The following is a 19,569-nucleotide window of genomic DNA, read 5'->3' as shown; positions in this document are numbered from 1 at the left end:
ATACTAAAGCGAAATAGACTGTGTATGTTCTGGTTAATTTCTGTGTTTCTCTTGCTTAATTTTACCAATTAGCAATAAACCTAAATAGATATTTTTAAGAAACTACCTCTATTTCTATATATATATAAAAAAAATACCATGTAATATTTTTAATGAGTGTCCTCCTTCAGATGTTTCAAAATCTCACCTCTTGGTTCTTGTCCTTGGTCCTGAAAATCAGGACTTCTTTCATTGAGAGTAATTGTAGATACCTCATGTATTTATCTGAAATCACGGAACACATGGCAATGTGCATCTGATCAGTGGGCCCAGAAATAGTTCCAAGTGGTTACACTCTTCACACTTCCACACAAGCTGCCCATCATACCATTTTTTTTTTTCAGATAACTGTAGAAGTGTATATATAGATGTCTGGAAAATGAAGATATTTAAAAATAATAGTAAACAGTTTAACGTTCTCACCTGTTGGGAAAATGGGCTAGAAGAACAATGAGGATGCTATGTTTGCATGACTACGTAAAAACTGGGCAAATTAATGAAAATTAACCTGGCCAAGCTCGTTGTTTAGTGACACAAAGTAAAAATCACTGAAATTAGTTATTTGAATTTTTCTTTCTTAATCAATTATAGTGAAGCAAACAAAAGTTTTTGACTGAGGATTTAGGGTCATACTCATGTCTCCCTCCTCATTAATTCTGTACCTAGCAAGGCAAAGGCTGGGATTTAGCTTCCTGGAAAAGCCAACAAAAGAGCTTCTCACATATAGGAACAGAACTTTTCAGCAATTCAGTCATTCAAAAAGCATATCAAAGACCATTTCTTTCCTCACTAGAATAATGCTCCTACATCTCTCCAACTGCACTCCAGAAAATCATGACCTTCCAGGAATTCCTACAAGCAATGAGAGACATGTATCAAGAGAAAATATCACAAAAAACCATTTCCAGGACTAGATGCCAATTAAAGAGAGTCTCCAGCCTGGACAGGAATTTGAATTTTCGGAAATCTCTTGGGTCATTCTATCTGGAAATAATTCTTCCATTTATATGTGCAGACGTAGTGTGTGGTTTTTTACATCATCACTATTTTAAATGAAAGACAATGCAAGTTCATTATAAATTAGTTTATTAGAATATTTGGAACAAATTCAAATGAAATTTCCTCTCCTGGACAGTTTTCTTCCCTAGACATCCTAGAGGAAAAAGGCTTGAGTCTTGCTAAGAAAAAGTAGCAGACAAGCAAGTAATGAGAAAAGTCTGTAATGAGAAGAGAAAATTCTAAAATAAAGTGAATACTAAATTATGAATTTTATAGTAGTAAATCTTTAGATAAAATGTTGTTGTTGTTGTTAGGTGCCATCAAGTCGGTTCCGACTCATAGAAACCCAATGCACAACAGAACGAAACACCGCCTGATTCTGAGCTATCCCTACAATAGTTGTTACACCTGAGCTCATTGTTGCAGCCACTGCGTCAATCCACCTCCTTGAGGGTCCTCCTCTTTTCCACTGACCCTGTACTCTGCCAAGCATGATGTTCTTCTCCAGGGACTGATTCCTCCTGACAACACCTCCAAAGTATGTAAGACGCAGTTTCACCATCCTTGCCTCTAAGGAGCATTCTGGCTGTACTTCCAAATCAGGTTTGTTCTTTCTTTTGGCAGTCCAAGGTATATTCAATATTCTTCGTCAACACCACAATTCAAAGGCGTCAATTCTTCGGTCTTCCTTATTCATTGTCCAGCTTTCACATGCGTATGATGTGATTGAAAATACCATGGCTTGGGCCAGGCCCACCTTAGTTTTCAAGGTGGCATCTTTGTTCTTCAACACTTTGAAGAGGTCCTTTGCAGCAGATTTGCCCAATGCAATGCGTCTTTTGATTTCTTGACTGCTGCTTCCATAGCTGTTGATTGCGGATCCAAGTAAAATGAAATCCTTGACAATTTCAATCTTTTCTCCATTTATCATGATGTTGCTCATAGGTCCACTTGTGAGGATTTTTGTTTTCTTTGTGCTGAGGTGCAATCCATACTGAAGGCTGTGTTCTTTGATCTTCACTAGTAAGTCCTTCAAGTCCTCTTCAGTTTCAGCAAGCGAGGTTGTGTTATCTGCATAACGCAGGTTGTCTATGAGTCTTCCTCCACTCCTCATGCCCCGTTCGTCTTCCTATAGTCCAGCTTCTCGTATTATTTGCTCAATATACAGATTGAATAGGCTTGAAGAAAGAATACAAGCCTGACTCACACCTTTCCTGACTTTAAACCAATCAGTATCCCCTTGTCCTGTCCGAACAACTGCTTCTTGATCTATGTAAAGGTTCCCCATGAGCACAATTAAGTGTTCTGGAATTCCCACTCTTTGCAGTGTTATCCATAGTTTGTTATGATCCACACAGTCGAATGTCTTTGTATAGTCAATAAAACACAGGTAAACATCCTTCTGGTATTCTCTGCTTTCAGCCAGGATCCATCTGACATCAGCAATGATATCCCTGGTTCCACATCCTCTTCTGAAACCGGCCTGAGTTTCTGGCAGTTCCCTGTCGATATACTGCTGCAGCCATTTTTGAATGATCTTCAGCAAAATTTTGCTTGGGTGTGATATTAATGATATTGTTCTATAGTTTCCACATTTGGTTGGATCACCTTTCTTGGGAATAGGCATAAATATGGATCTCTTCCAGTCAGTTGGCCAGGAAGCTGTCTTCCATATTTCTTGGCATAGACAAGTGAGCACCTCAGGTGTTGCATCTGTCTGTTGAAACATCTCAATTGATATTCCATCAATTCCTGGAGCCTTGTTTTTCACCAATGTCTTCAGAGCAGCTTGGACTTCTTCCTTCATTACCATTGGTTCCTGATCATATGCCACCTCTTGAAATGGTTGAACATTGATTAATTCTTTAGATAAAGTAGATAATATTTATTCCAAAGTGAAGGGAGAACAAGTCCCAGATTCTCATGCGTTACTATATTCCTAGTAGAGGAAGGCCTTACTCTGACTCTTAGAGGGATTATACCCAATAAATCTTATGGCTCAGAGGCAGAGAACATTGGGACTAGGTAAGTTACTGAAATTTACCTTCCAATTCTTGAAAAGGCAGATAATCACAGTTCTGCACTTCTGGATTGGAGCAGATGTTGTTGATCTAAGCCTGAATCTAGATCAGCTGGAACCATACTGATCTATTTCTCAAACATCATCAGCAATTGCTTTCATGAATAGTCACAACATGAAGATTTAACTCCCAATCTAAGAGTATGTGTCTTAATCACTTCATTCTTTGTTGGACCAAGACTCAACTTGACTAGGACTTCAAACTGGCACCTTAACTTTGAGTGAGCTAAATTTTACTTGCATGCATGGCTCCTTTACACAAAATTGATACACTTTATCAACTAACTCTGAAGCTTGCCATAACCTTGAAGTTTATAGTTACGATGACCAATTATTAAGTACATTTATAGTTCGAAAAGTTTTTAGTTGAGTTTTTTGTCATTTGCAACCAAAAGCGTCCTAACTGAAACACCCTGATCTTAAATGCATATATGAATTTAGGTTAGTTTATGTGTATGAGTGTGTTTTTTGGGCAGTATCACTTGACTTTAATTTTACATTGTAGTCTCTGTTCTTATCAGCAACAGTTCGTTATATCTTCCAAAATTTTAATTGAATTTCCATCTTTTTCTGCTTCCAGATGAACTTTTAGAATTAGAGAAGTTTTTTTTAGGCATACTTATATGTAGAAAAAAGGTAAATATGTATTTACACTTTTCCCCAAGGATTGACTTAGAATATTATCACACTTTTGTGAAATAAAATTTAGACAGAATCATACTCAAAGTAAGTTAACTCATTACATTCTTCTGACAGTCCATGGTATTTTAAATATCCTTTGCTGACGCCACAATTCAGATGTACTAATTCTCCTTTTGTCTTCTTTTTTCTTTGTACACCTTTTGCATTAGAAGGCCATAATCCTAATGCTCAGATAGCTTTGGAAATGTCTGTTATACGAACATTTGTGCATGGAGACACTGGCAGAAGTCTAATACTGCCATCCAGTGATGAACACTAGGAGGCAGGATTCAATAGTTCCCTGATACACTGGTAACATGCATGCTATTTGAAAGACAGCTAGTGTAATGTCATTGGAATTCATAGGGACACAAGGAAATGACATCATGAGTACCCTTTACATCATACTTGATATCAGAGAGTCATTCCCTAAAAGACTGAACAGCATAACAAAACTCCTTAATAAAAACAAAATTGTACATACAGATACATAGCCAGGGATGTGGCTCAGGGGAAGTATACCATATTCATAAGCATAATTTTCAGAACAAAAGAAACCTCTGTCAAGATTTCCATTTCTGTTTTTGAGTGATATGACTGTGATGCTCACTTTCTGAAAGAAAAACAAAATCCTTTGTTTTCCAAAGAGAGCTCTTAAATAAAAGGGTGTGGCATAGTGGTCAAAGAGCTCAGCTGCTAGCCAAAAAGTCAGCATTTTGAATCTACCAGCTGCTCCTTGGAAACTCTATGGGGCAGTTCTGCTCTGTTCTACAGATTGGCTATGAGTCAGAGTAGAATCGATGGCAACAGATTTGGTTTCTTTTTTGGGGGGGACCAGGTATAAATAACATTAGAAATATTTGATTACTGAAATAGTGTGTTTTAATAGCAGAGAAATAAACCAAAAAAAGAAAAAGTAGAAGAAAAGATTTGATTCTTATAAAGATGTATAAAATGACATATTAACAGGAAAAATTTTTCAATTTCTACTTAATTAATAAGCTATGCTGGCAGAATATTTTACCAATTTGGAGAAAATAGGTTTAGATAGTCTCTTTCCAGAAATAAAAATAAATCCTAGATGGGCTGAAAACAGAATTATTTGAAAAGTTACTTACAAAACAAAACGAAAAAGATTAAAATGTATAGTCAATGAAAGGGAATAGAATTCCTCAAGTTTAAGTAAATGAAGAGTTCTAAAAGTAAAAAAAAAATTAAATAGAATGTATATAAAAAACCGTCATAATGATAATATGAAAAACATGGTATGCTAAACATTTCTAGCAAATATCAAAAAAACTAGCACATATATTTAATACATGGAGAGTTCATCAGTAAAATTCTGATTCCAATAGATTGAGAATTCAAAAATACAAATAATTTAAAAGTTTCTGGTGTGATTTCTATATCCCACACATTGCACAAGAAAGAGAGAGCACAACAATAATTAACTTTTCTACCTTCAGGTAACTTATAAATCAGTGAACATAAATAGATAACTAGAATTTTTATCTCTTTGCTTGAGATAACTATGCAAATTTTAAAATTGACAAAAGTGAAGGATTTAGTTATGTTAACTCAGACCAACCAAATGTTTGACATTATTTGATGAATTGTGTTAGGCTTAGGAAGGGTTGAGTTGGTATAAGGAATAGCCGTGTAATAATACTGGACATAAATACCAGGATACAAAGTCATGCATACAGTGTACTTTGCCAGTGAAATGGACCCAATCCCCCATCGCATTAGACCATCATAACACAGGCCTAAATAGGGGAGGCAGGGACCACGAGTGTCTTTGACCACAAGTTTCCTACTATCAAAGGGTAGATAATATTTTAACCCTGTTTCAATAGAGAAATGTTCACAAAAATGTAATGAATGAGGCCTCTGTCAAATAAAACAATATATTCCAATCTCTTTATTACCTAATAACCTGCATTTCCCTAGGAAGAGATGTGAGGATGGAAATGGCATGAATGGTCAGCATCTTTGTTGACAATGAAATCACACAAAATAATCCAGTGCCAAGTTCTGGAGTGTACACGTGAAGCTCATTGATTATGGATTTTGCTAATTTTCTAAGTGAAAGTCAGCCTTTTGGAAACCTTGGTGTCATAGTGGTTAATAGCTAAAGCTGCTAACCAAAAGGTGGGCAGTTAGATTCCACCAGGCACTCCTCGGAAACCCTATGGGGCAATTCTACTCTGTCCTACAGGCTCTCTATGAGTTGGAATCGGCAACAGGTTTGTTTCTTTTTTGTTGTTGTTGTTTAGGACCTTTTGGAAGACCATGAAACACTATGAGAAAGAAGGAGAAGGGATATTGAAAAATAACAAAGGCTCCATCAGGTATTTTAAATGATTTTGGAAGATGAATGCTTCATTTTTATGAAAATATAACACCAAACAAAGCTGCCCCACTTGAGGAGATGACTTCCCAATTTGGAAAACAAGCCAGATTGAGTCATTTTTCTGCTTATCTGCCTTGTTCATTCACATTCCTTTTGTATCTTTAGCCACCTTATGATTAATTTAGAATTCTGAAGCATTCTTTCTATAAACCTTAACATGCTAACCTATATAAGCAAAACTACATATTTAAAAGATCTTTCAGATATAAAAATAAAAATATAAAATTTTAATGTAATGTGACCTATCTCTGTATGGGGTGGAGTGAAACATATTTTTATGTCATATTTAAAAATGTATTATTCTGAAATAGGCAATAACACTATTAATTGTAAAAAAAAAAAGGATTAGTTTTACTTAAGAAAGAGACATTAGAGAATCTTCTATCATCTAAAATAAATTTCTGGCATCAGCTGTAGCATAAGTCATCACATGCAACATTAATCTATAGGCTCAACAGAACTATTCTACACCAAGAAAAAAAAGAAAATGTATATATTCCCAGGAAATGAAAATCTTAAAAATATATTTTCAACAAAAGAAATCATCGGAAGCATCCTAATAAATGTTTTACATCATGTACAATCATGATGACACGAGGAAATATTTACTACAGTTAAATAATTACACGCAGCTTCCCTGGAATTGACTGGATGGCAGTGGATTTCAGTGTTTTGTTTTGTTTTCCTGGTAGGGTGGTAGGGACAGTTTTTTTTTTTTTATTGAAAGTAGGTGATGCATTTGTTTAAGACCTCATTTTCTTTTTCTGGTCGAGAGCTTCTTCATGGTATTTTTCATCTCCGATTTTCTCAGAGTATAGATTAAGGGATTCAACATAGGGGTGAAAACAGTGCAAAACACAGTCAAGAATTTACAGTCAAGTAAGGTGGAAGGAGGTTTCACATACAGGAAAACACAAGGGGCAAAGAAGAGGACTACCATGGTGATGTTGGAGCCACGGGTAGGTAAGGCTTTGCACCTTCCTTCCGGACTAAGGTTCTTCAGGGAGTGCATAATGACTCCATTAGAGATGAGTAACAGCATAAAAATGACCACACATATTTCCCCATCATTGGCAACCACAGTGAGACATAGATGTCAGTGCCGGCAAGTTATAATAAGGGGTACATGTCACAGCAGAAGTGGTCAATGACATTGGTAGTACAAGAAGGAAGATTGTAAACAAAGAGAAGATGAAGTACAGCATGCACAAACCTCCAACCCTGGTCATCGACAGCAACAGAACATGCACCCGTTGGTTCATGATGGTCATCTAATGCAAGGGTGTGCAGATAGCCACATAGCGATCATAGGCCATGACCATCAGAAGTAAAACCTCAGAACCACCAAATAAGTGTTCTGCAGAAAGCTGGGTCAGGCAATCTTGGAAAGAAATGGTTTTCTTCTCATAGAGTAAGTCTATAATCATATTTGGATTAACTGCAGTAGAAGAAACAGCATCCATACATGCTAAGCAGACAAGACAGAAGTACATAGGGGCATCCAGTGTTGGGCTGACCACTACAGTCACACCAATAAATAGGTTGCCCACCATTGTCACAATATAGATGAGCAAGAACACAACAAATAATATTTTCTGACCCTGAAGACTGAGTGAGCCCCAAGAGGGCAAACTAGGTCACATTTTTCCTTTGTTCCATAAGTTCTTCTGTGTGTCCTTACTTCAGAGTTCAGGACAAATTTACATGTAATTATAATGACTAGTGACTTTATGAAATCCCCAGATAATCTATTTATTCATTCAACAAATAGGCATTATGATTATGTTTCAGCCCTGTACAATATTTTTAGAATACAAGGCTGATTAAAATATGACCCATAACCTCGGTGATCTTATCAAATAACGAAAGACAAAAATGTAATTAGAAACATAGGGGAAAGGCATAGATTATGAAATAAATAGGGTTACCACACTAACTGGCCACATCTGGTAGAAAATAAAATTGTGTATATATGGTTAGCGCTATTTATAAAAATAAAGTATAAATAGAATAAAGTTTAATATAAAAATAAAGGAAGATTTACTTAATAATTTCATGTTAGTAAATGGGATTATTGTCTACATTCTAGAAATGGTAGAATCTTTTTAACTAATAACTGAAATCCCCAATGGACATATTTCACAATTTCAAAAACTGGTACTGACTAAGTACTGCTGAGCAACAAATAAATAAGCATAAAACTATGTATAATACTACCATAAAACAAAATAAAAATAATTATATGAGCATGAATAGAACATGGAAAGATACAATTTTTGTTGTAAAAAGTTTACTTTTTTACTGGTGATGTGTGTGTAGGAGTGAAAGAGATGAGAGAAGAGATCCCAAGGAAAAAAGAACACCACACACACACACACACACACACACACAAACTATATAATAAATATCATCAACATTAACCAGCCCTGCTATCTCTTAAAATAATCCTAGTAATGATATCCAGTTACTCTTGAAATTTCTGTTGACATTTACTTCAATATCTGATGCCATAATTCTGCTGGACCTCTTCTTCACAGTACATGGATTTTCTGTTTCTATGGCTAAAACCTCTGTGTGTGCACTAGATCCCATCCTCTTTGTCACTCCTCCTCCTTTAAGGGTACATACATAGTTAAACTATTATTAAAGTATGATTAAAAATTTAGAATTGTGATTACTTCTGAGAGGAGGTGGAAAATGGCATCAGAGAAGTGAATCAGTAAGTTTCAATGATTTTGATAATATTCTTAGTAAGAGGCTACAAGTTTATAAATAATTGCATATGTTGCTGGATATTCATGAAAAATTACACATTAAAAATGAAAACTAAGAGAAGTTCTAAAATCTTTCTTTTAGTTAGAAAAGTAAACTCTTGTTAAGCATAGATAACGTTCCATGTTACCCTGAGAAAATTCTTTCAGCTTTCTGGATTTGGGATGTTCCAGGATGGGCTGTAGATGGAGAAAAACTTATGTTTTTTACATAAGATAGAAAAAAACAAAATTTTATTTTTACCAAAACAAATCATTACTAAGTGTCTACATAAAAAAGTAAGTTTAATACAACTTTTGGGAACATGCTGCTTGTGTAAAATAACACATTTCTTTGCAAATATTCAATTTCATGGTGATAAAATCAGAAGCGCTGTCTACTCATTTAAGAATCACAAAAAGTGCGTATACTGACTAATGAGGAAAACATAAAATATGTTTATAACTTAGATTAGTGTTATTTTCAAATTCAAACTGAAAGAATACTGTCTTCTAGTCAAGAAAACTAGAATGAGTTTTCTTCATCAACCACATCCTATCTACCAAAATTGCTCACTGATGGTGTCTCAAACCAAACACAATATCATGTGTCACTAAAATATGCAGAATTGCAAAGGCATAGACATTGCCCAGAGGAACACAAGTAATCTTAAACACAAAATGCATAGTGAGGTTAAAAAAAGCTCTTGTGTGAAGAGAATAATGAACAGTAAATTTTTTTAAAAGCACACTTTTAACCTCAGAAATTTGTTCTAAGTATTGGCCAAATTGTTTTCTCATTAATTTGGATGATATAAAATTTTCCATAGTAACTTGTTTTTTCTCTTTCTAAAAGGAAAAAAACAATTTCTTTGAAGCCCTTTTTCAGTATATACTGAGAAAAATGAAATTACAATGTTAGCTTAGTTTTATTTTTATTTATAAGAGAAAAAATATGTTTCCCTTTTATCCAGCCTCCAGAATGTCTCTACTAGATTAATTCTAATGTCAAAGAATAATTTATTCTACATTTTGGATGCCTTTTTGTCAACAAAGAGAAGTATTCCTAGAGAATCCATTGAATTGACTTAATCATTCATTGTGATCATTCGTTGCCTATTTCTTGCTTTAGAATTAGCAATGTTATTTTCAGTGTGGATGCTCATTCTTACTCTACCTGTGGTTAAATTTCTACCCCAGATTTTTTCCATAGCATTTTTCATCTCAGAATTTCTCAGGGTGTATATCAGAGGATTCAACATGGGAGTGATAACTGTATAAACCACAGTCATAGATTTGTCAATGGGAAATTTGGAAACAGGTCTAACATACATGAAAATACAGGGAACAAAAAAGAGGACAACCACTGTGATGTGGGAGCTGCAGGTAGACAGGGCTTTGTGCCTCCCCTCCTGACTGTGAGTCTTCAGGGAGCTTAGGACGACCCCATAGGAGATTAGTAGAAGGATAAAAATTATCATACAGATGGCTCCACCATTGGCAACAACAGTGAGGCCTATAAAATAGGTGTCAGTGCAAGCGAGCTCCAATAATGGGTATATAGCACAGCAGAAGTGATCTATGATGTTGGGGCCACAGAAGGGGAGGCTGTGCACAAAGAGAAGTTGAACCAAAGAGTGAAAAAAACCTCCAACCCAGGCCACCACCAGCAACAGAATACAAACCTGTCGATTCATGATGGTCAAGTAGTGTAGTGGCTTACAGATGGCCACATAGCGATCATAGGCCATTGCCACCAGAAGAAAGACCTCGGCACCACCAAATAAGTGTTCTATAAAGAGCTGGCCCATGCAAGCCGAGAAGGAAATAGTCTTTTTATCACAGAGTAAGTCTAGAATCATTTTGGGAGAAATGGCAGTGGAATAAACAGCATCCATGAGTGACAGATAGGCAAGGAAGAAGTACATGGGAGAGCCAAGGGATGGGCTGACAACAACAGTCATGACAATGAGCAGGTTGCCCACCATCGTGACAATGTAGATGAGCAGAAACATGACAAATAACACTTTTTGGCCCTCAGGATCCTGAGTGAGTCCCAGGAGGACAAATTCTGTTACATTGTTACTGTGTCCCATTTATTCTTCTGTAAGACCTGTTTCAGAGATGGGAGCTCAAGAGAACAAGCCTGTAATGAAATCATGAACATCACTATGAATATGTCCATTAGGTCATGGAGCACTTCAGTGTTAATCTTCTACAGTGGCTTATACATAATAAACATTTAAGAATGTCTACTGAGGTTCTCTTCCAAAGATCCTAATATGTCTTCCCTTAACAATTCTACTTCTTTTCAGAAGACTGCATTGGGCCTACGAATAACAAGTTCTATCTCTAAATCTTAGTGGACCTTCTGTAGAGAAGATCAGTCAGAGGCCTAACAGACTTTCATTCATTTAATATTCCTCTGTTAAACATGACCGTGCTTGGTACAGAGGTTAGCAAAATAATGACAAAGAGGGAAAGGGTTTCTGCTCTCAAGAAACTTATTCTCTGGTGGCGAAGGTAAACTCTAAATTAATAAATTGAAATAGAATCAGTACTTAGAGTTGATAATATTTGTGATGAGTACCTTTACAGTGTAATCTATATAAAACCAAATAATAGCACGAAAAATAACCCCTCTTCAGGAATATGTCGTACATATTATGACATTCCACTATTAGAAGTGTGGGCCTTCCTGCCTCAAAGGTTGTTCAGTCTTTATGAATCTCTCACTAAATTTGAAGAGCCTGGACTTTGAAATGTATCAGATCACTATAAAATTATTTAGCACACTATTCCCTGTAGCAATTATTTGGGTATAGATTGCTCTTTTCTTAAGCATCCATAATCTTTTCTATTTCCTCTTTGCTTATCCCACTACTCTTAACACATTTCTACAGTCTACTGTCATACAGTCAGCACTTTAAGTTGGTAGGATTTGTGGTGAGTACCCTTACAATACGATCCTTATTTTAAGCAAACATTTTTGAACTGAAGTTAACTGACACATAACAATTACCAACTAGTACATTAGCAGCCACTATTTTCATACCAATTGGGGGTAAACTGGGCAGTGATGGGGGAGAAAATAGACACTGTAAAGAAAGGTAGAAGACAGTGGAATGGGGTTTTGTATATAATGCTTCTTAGGCAATGAGAGTGGTCAAATTTAAGAACATCACTGACAAGATTCCAAAAAGGAACATACTCAAAGGAAAAGCCCAAACAGTGTAAGAAAGTATGAGCTTTAGTCATTTTCTAAATTTAGTCACAAGTCTGTCTCAATTTACTCATTGGAAAATAAGGGGTTTAAATAAGATGATCTTAGAATCCTTCCTAGACCAACTGTCTATGATAAATGATACTATCAGTGAAAGCCCATCTTATTTTATTCTGCTGGGTACTTCTATTTGTATATTTGGAATTAAACAACAATCTCCAAGCTCGTCGATGTTACTTTAAAAATGCTAGCCAGTGTTGGAATTGGATCATTACTGTGACCAAATATTGGGTAAGGTTTCTCACTCAGTGTGCACCTTTGTACAGCCCAGGGCTTCCTTGAGGAGAGAGCACAGCACAGTGATGACTAATGTGCACTACAGAGCAACACTGTCTGTGTAGGAATTTCCCCTTCACCAATTAATATCCCGGTGACCCTGAGCAACTTCATAAACTTCTTTGTGCCTCAGTTTCATAATTTGTGAATGGGGGAACCAATCGTACCTATCTCTTAAGTTTTTGTGTGTGTTTGTTTACATGTAAAGTGCCTAGAGCACTCCCTGGATGCTGATAAAGGATCAATAAATAATAGCTTTTTATTATTGTTCTTGAATGTTTCTCTACGGACATTCTATCAGAACAAATCATCTGGATCTTCGTCACATTAGTAATAAAAATATTACTTATAAAAAGAATATTATATACCTATAACTACAAGCACACAATTTTGGACATAGGATAAATTGTACATTATTAGAATTATCTATTTTATCGTATATGTGTGGTAATATCAACCTGTCACGGTGTGTATATTGGTGGAAGTTAAGCAGAAAAAAGGAAAAACTTGTACCCATGCATCAGATGGAGGCCTAAAGAGTAGAAAATGAAAGAAAAGAAGAACCAAATCAGGAAGCAGATAAATTATATTTAAGAAATTAATATACACAAGTAATAGGGATATTAATGTGTTAAGTGGGGATAGCAGAATGATTTCTTTTAGTGAAAGAGAGCTGAAAGGCCAACCTCTGAGGCTTGCTGAACTTACTCTTCTTGGGAAGCCATTAGAAATAAACACAGAGCCCATCCTAGAAAAGAAATAATAAAAAAGAAAAGGAAATGAAAGCAAAAGAAGGGGAAACCGGAGAAGAGACGAAAAGAAAAAAAAGACAAGAGGACAAGAGAGATGATGGGAGGAGAAGAGAGGAGGAGAGAGGAAAGACAAAGGAAAGGAAGGAAAAGAAGATAAAAGAAAAGAAAATCCAAAGGAAAAAAAAAAAGAACATTGAATCCTCAGAGTTCCTAGCACCTATAGTTAAAGACAAACTCAAGAGAGAAGAGTACATATGTAGATTCAAACACAATCTTTAGGATTATTCATTGTTACAGAAAATCACTGAATTACTAAACCTCAAATGTAGACAAGCTGATTTCATTTGTATTGATTTGGTTGAGGGGAAAGAACATGTGCAGAAGAATTCTGAGCTTTCTTTTAGAAACCAGATGAAATGAGCACTCTGTATGTCCAAGTGATTCAGGGGTTCTATCATTTTTTGAAGCTGTAGACTAATAAAGGCACAGCTGTTGGAGAACATAATGGTAAAGATAGTTTATATCTAATTGTTTTTTAACAACTTATTTTCTGCAAGGTCTAATGTCCTTAATCTTAGTAGTAATCAATGCTGGATTGCACTGAAATAAGTATCCTATTGGCCAGCTAAATTATTTCCATGTAAAACAATCAGTATGTAAAGTATCCACTATAGTTTCAGTCCTCAAATATTTGATATTATACAAACTAAAAGAATTACTAAGCTTTCAACTTAAACCACTAAGTTTACACCTTTATAGAAAAAAAAATCCTTTAACTTATTTTTATAAGAACACGGTATTTTACAAAGAGAAATTAAAATACCATTGTAACAAAAATAAAATAACCTCTAAACCTCTATAAAAAACCTCTATAGTACATTACAATTACAGTTTTATAAGTCTCTCTAAGTGACAGTAGGCAAGGTACTTCATGATAGTTGCTTTCTTTTTGTATATATAAAAAGATACATATATATAAATATGGTTATTGTCATAATTTTGTATGCACACAAAAAGGACACACAGTATAAAGTTATCATAATTTTAAAATATTCACACTTAAAAGCACATATCACATTTCCAGGCATAACAGGTATTTTTTCTTTACACCTTGACACATTTGATATAATACACAGTTTAAAATTTTCTAGTTTAAATACGGAGCCTTGGTGGTGCAGTGGTGAAGAACATGGCTGCTAACCAAAAGGTCAGCAGTTTGAATCAACCAGCTGCTCCCTGGAAACTCAACGGGGCAGTTCTACCCTGTCTTATAGGGTCCCTATGAGTTGGAATCCACTTGACTCGACAGCAATGGGTTTGGATTTTTTATTTAGTTCAAATATATCTAAATTAAGTATAAATCATTATTAACATATCATATATCCTATGAACCAAGATGACAAACCTATTGACTTACTTGTAATGCATAACATACTTCTTTTGCTACCTGGTAAAAGGACAGTAAACATCTATCAGGATAAAATACTAAAGCAGAATAGACTGTGTATGTTCTGGTTTATTTCTGTGTTTTTCTTGCTTAATTTTACAAACTCAAAATTAATATAAAGGAAATATTTAAGAAATTAGCTCTATTTCAATATATCATGTAAATTTTTAATAAGCGTCCTCTGTCAGATGTCTCAAAAACTCACCTCTTGGTTCTTGTCCTTAGGCCTGAAAATCAGGGCTTCTTTCCTTGAGAGTGACTGTGATACCTCATGCATTTATCTGCAATCACAGAACACATGGCAACGTGTGGGTGATCAGTGGATCTAGAAATAGTTCCAAGTGGTTACACTTTTCATACTTCCACACAAGCTGCCCATCATATCATTTTTTTTTTTTTCAGGTAACTGTAGAAGTGCGTATGTGGATGACTGGAACATGAAGATATTTAAAAATAATAATAAACAGTTGAAGGTTCTCACCTGTTGGGAAAATGTGCGGGAAGAACAATGAAGATGCTGTGAGTACATGACTGTAGATACTGTGCAAATTAATGGAAATTAACCTGGCCAAGACTGTTACTTAGTGACACAAACAAAAAAAACAGAAAAAAAATCACTCAATTTAGTTTATTGAAATTTTCCCTTTTTAATCAATTTTGATGAAGTAAGCAAAAATTACTTTATTTTGACTGAGGTTTTAAAGTAACACTCATATCCCTAGTCATTAAATCTGTACCAAACAAGGCAAAGGCTGAGATTTAACTTCCCAGAAATGCCAATGACAGAGCTTCTCACAAATAGAAGCAGAACTTTTCAGCAATTCAGTCATTCAAAATGCATATCCAAAGATCATTTCTTTCCTCATTAGAAGAACGCCCCTATATCTCTCCAACCACGCTCTAGAAAATCGTGGCCTTCCATAAATTCCTACAAGCAACGGGAGGTACGTATCAATGGAAAATATAACAAGAGAATATCTACAGGATTAGATGCCAGTTAAAGAGAGTATCTCCAGCCTCAACAGGAATTTGAGTTTTAAGTAATCTCTTGGGTCATTCTGTCAGGAAATAATTATTCCATTTATATGTGCAGAGGTAGTGTGTGGCTTTTTACATCATCACTGTTTTAAATGAAAGACAATGCAAGTTCCTTGTAAATTAGTTTGTTAGAATATTTGGAACAAAGTCAAATGAAATTACCGCTCCTGGACACTTTTCTCCCCTAGACATCCCTAGAGGAAAAAGACTTGGGTCTTGCCAAGAAAAAGTAGCAGACGACAAAGTGATTAGAAAAGTCTGTGATGTGAAGAGAAAATTTTAAAATAAAGTGAATAATAAATTATGAGTTTTATATTAGTAAGTCTTTAGATAAAGTAAATAATATTTATTCCAAAATGAAGGAAGAACAAGCCCCAGATTCTCTTGCCTAACCATATTCCTAGCAGAGGAAGGCCTTACTCTGACTATTAGAGGGTCTAATACCAAAAACCCTTATGGCTCAGAGGCAGAGAACATTGGGACTAGGTAACTTATTAAAATTTACTGTCCATTTCTTGAAACGGCAGATAATCACAGTTCTGCACTTCTGGATTAGAGCAAATGTTGTTGCTCTAAGCCTGAATCTAGGTCAGCTGGAACCTTAAAGATCTATTTCTCAAACACAGTCAACAATTGCTTTCATGAATAGTCACAACATGAAGATTTAACTCCTGATTCAGGAGGATGTCTCTTAACTTAATCACTGTTTTCATTTGGACCAAGACCCAACTTGACTAAGACTTCAAACTGTTACTTAACTTTGCATAAGCTGAAATTTTACTTGCATGCATGGCTCCTTTACACAAAATTGATATACTTTATCAGCTCATCCTGAACCTTGTCATAACCTTGAAGTTCATGGATATGATGGCCTATTAATAAATACCTTTATATTTCAAAAAGGTTTTAGTTGAGTTTCCTGTCATTTGTAACTAGAAGCATCCTATCTGAAACACCTCGAATTTAGGTTAGCTTACATTTATGAGTGTGTTTTCTGAGCATTATCACTTGATTTTGATTTTTACGACATTAGAATCTGTCATATTATCAACAACAGTTCATTGCTTTTTCAAAATTTGATGCAATTTCCGTATTGTTCTGCTTCCAAATGAGCTTTTAGAATTAGAGAAATGTTATTTGTGGAAAGAAGTGAATATATATTTACATTTTTCTTCAAGGATTGACTTAGCATACTCTCACAGTTCTGTGAGATAAAAACTTAGACATGATCATACCCAAAGTATGTTAATTCATTACAATCCTCAGGCAGTCCATAGTATGTTAAATATCCTTTGTTAACACCACAATTCAGATGTATCAATTCTTCTTTGGTCTTTTTTCTTTGTTCAGCTTTTCATTAGAAAGCCGCAATCCTAGTACTCAGACAACTCTGGAAATGTCTATTATATAAACATATGCAGACGGTGACACTGGCAGAAGCCAATACTGCCACCCAGTGGTGAACACTAAGAGGTGGGATTCAAAAATTCCCTGATACAGTGACAAGATGCATGTTATTTGAAAGACTACTAGTGGAAGGTCATTGGGCTTTCAGAGAGACACAAGAAGATCACATCATGAGTGCCCTTTAGTTCATGGGTGATGTCAGAGGGTCATTCACTAAAAGACTGAACAGCATAACAAAACACTTTAATAAAAAAAAAAATACTACATACAGATATACGGCAAAGAATGTGGCTCAGGGGAAGTCTATCATTTAGGTATAATTTTCAGAACTAAATGGAGCCTCTGGAAAGATTTCCATTTCTGTTGTTGAGTGATATGAATGATGCAACTTTCACCTCCTGAAAGAAAAACAAAATTCTTTATTTTCCAAAGACAGTTTTCTAATAGAAGGGTGTGGCTTAGTGGTTAAAGAGTTTTGCTGCTAACTAAAAAGTCAGCACTTCGAATCCATCAGCTGCTCCTTGGAAACCCTACAGGGCAGCTATAGGGTGACTATGAATCAGAACAGACTTGATGGTAACAGATTTGGTTTCTTTCTTTTTTTTTTTTTTTTTTTGACCAGGTATAAATAATGTTAAAAATATCTGATTACTGAAATAGTGTGTGTTAGTGCCAGAGAAATAAGCCAAAAGAAAAAAAAAGTAGAAGAAAAGATTGACACTTTTAGATGTATGAAATGACATATTAACAGAAAAAAGATTAAGTTAGTACTGAAAACAATTAATAAACTATGATGTCAAAATATTTTACTCATTTGGAGAAAACAGGTTTAGGTTCCTTCACCACAAACGAAGATAAACTCTAGATGGTTGAAAGCAGAATTATTTCAAAAGTTATTTACAAGACAGAAAAAAAAGGTTAAAGTGTATAAAGTCAATGAGAGGGAATGGAATTCTCCAAGTATATGTAAATGAAGAAATCAAAAAGTAAAAGAGTTCTTAAATATAACATTTGTATATAAAAAAGCCCGTAATTATAATATGAAAAACATGGTACAGTAAATATTTACAGCAAATATTAAAGAAAAGTGGTACATGTATTTAATACACAAAAAGTTCATCAAAATTCTTCAGTAAAAATTCTAACTCCAATAGATTGAGAATTCAAGAATACAAATAATTGACAAAGTTTTTGAGGTGAATTCTTTATCCCAGACATTGTACAAGAAACAGAGAGCACAAAAATAATTATCTGCCTTCAGGTAACTTATAAATCAGTGAACATAAATAGGCAATTAACTAGAATTTTTATCTCATCACTTGATATAACTACACAAATTTGAAAATTGACTAGATAGCCAAAAGCAGAGCATTTAGTTATACTAACTCAGAACAACCAAATGTTTAATATTATTTGATGAATAGTGTTATGCTTAGGAAGGGTTGAAATGGTATAAAAAATAGCGGTGTAATAATACTGTAGATAAATACCAGGATACAAAGTCAAGCATACAGAATGCTTTACCAGTGTAATGGACCCAACACCCCAACACATTAAAAAAAAAAAATTTTTTTTTTTTTAGTCCTCGTGAAATAACACTAAACAGGGGAGGCAGGGACCATGAGTGCCTTTGACCACAAGTTTCCTACTATCACAGGGGCAGATAATATTTTAAGCCTGAGTCCAAAGAGAAATGTTCACAAAGATGTAGTGAATGAGGCCTCTGTCAAATAAAACAATATATTCCGATCTCTTTATTACCTAATAATCTGCGTTCCACTAGGAAGAGATGTGAGGATGAAAACAGCAGGAATGGTCAGCATCTTTCTTGACAATGACATGATGCAATATAATCCAGTGTCAAGATGTGGACTGTGTATTTGAAGTTCATTGATTATGGATTTTGCTAATTTTCCATATGAAAGGCAGGGTGTGGGCCCTTTTGGAAACTCTGCTGGCATAGTGGTTAAGAGCTACAGCTGTTAACCAAAAGGTCAGCAGTTTGATTCCACCAGGCACTCCTTGGAAATGCTATTAGGCAATTCTACTCTGTCCTACAGGGTCGCTATGAGTTGAAATCGGCAACAGGTTTGGTTTTCTTTTTTTTGGTTTAAGACCTTTTAGAAGACCATGAAACACTATGAGCAAGAAGGAGATGAGATATTCAAAAACAACAAAGTCTTCATCAGATATTTTAAATGACCTTGAAAGATGAATACATCATCTTTATGAAAATACAACACTGAACAAAGCTGCTCCACATGAGGAGATGATTAGCCAACTGGGAATAGAAGCAAGATTGAGTCATTTTTTGGCCTACCTGTCTTGTTCATTCACATTCTTTTTTGTATGTTTAGCCTCCTTATGGTTAATTTAGAATTCCGAAGAATTATTTCTCATAAAC

General features: G+C 35.0%; 1 protein-coding gene and 1 pseudogene across 1 annotated transcript; both read right to left on the bottom strand.

Annotated features, from left to right (window-relative positions):
- Positions 1-6,963: 6,963 nt before the first annotated feature.
- Positions 6,964-7,871, bottom strand: LOC126080177 (olfactory receptor 4A47-like; annotated as a pseudogene).
- A 2,179-nt stretch (positions 7,872-10,050) lies between these two features.
- On the bottom strand, positions 10,051-11,058 carry LOC126080176 (olfactory receptor 4A5-like). Its single transcript, XM_049891455.1, has one exon. The coding sequence runs from the start codon at positions 11,056-11,058 to the stop codon at positions 10,051-10,053; it is 1,008 nt and encodes a 335-aa protein (XP_049747412.1).
- Positions 11,059-19,569: the final 8,511 nt, after the last annotated feature.

This window comes from Elephas maximus, chromosome 7 (genome assembly GCF_024166365.1).
Source record: "Elephas maximus indicus isolate mEleMax1 chromosome 7, mEleMax1 primary haplotype, whole genome shotgun sequence".
In the NCBI taxonomy this organism is placed as follows: Eukaryota; Metazoa; Chordata; class Mammalia; order Proboscidea; family Elephantidae; genus Elephas; species Elephas maximus.
This window is presented reverse-complemented; position numbering and strand designations above follow the sequence as displayed.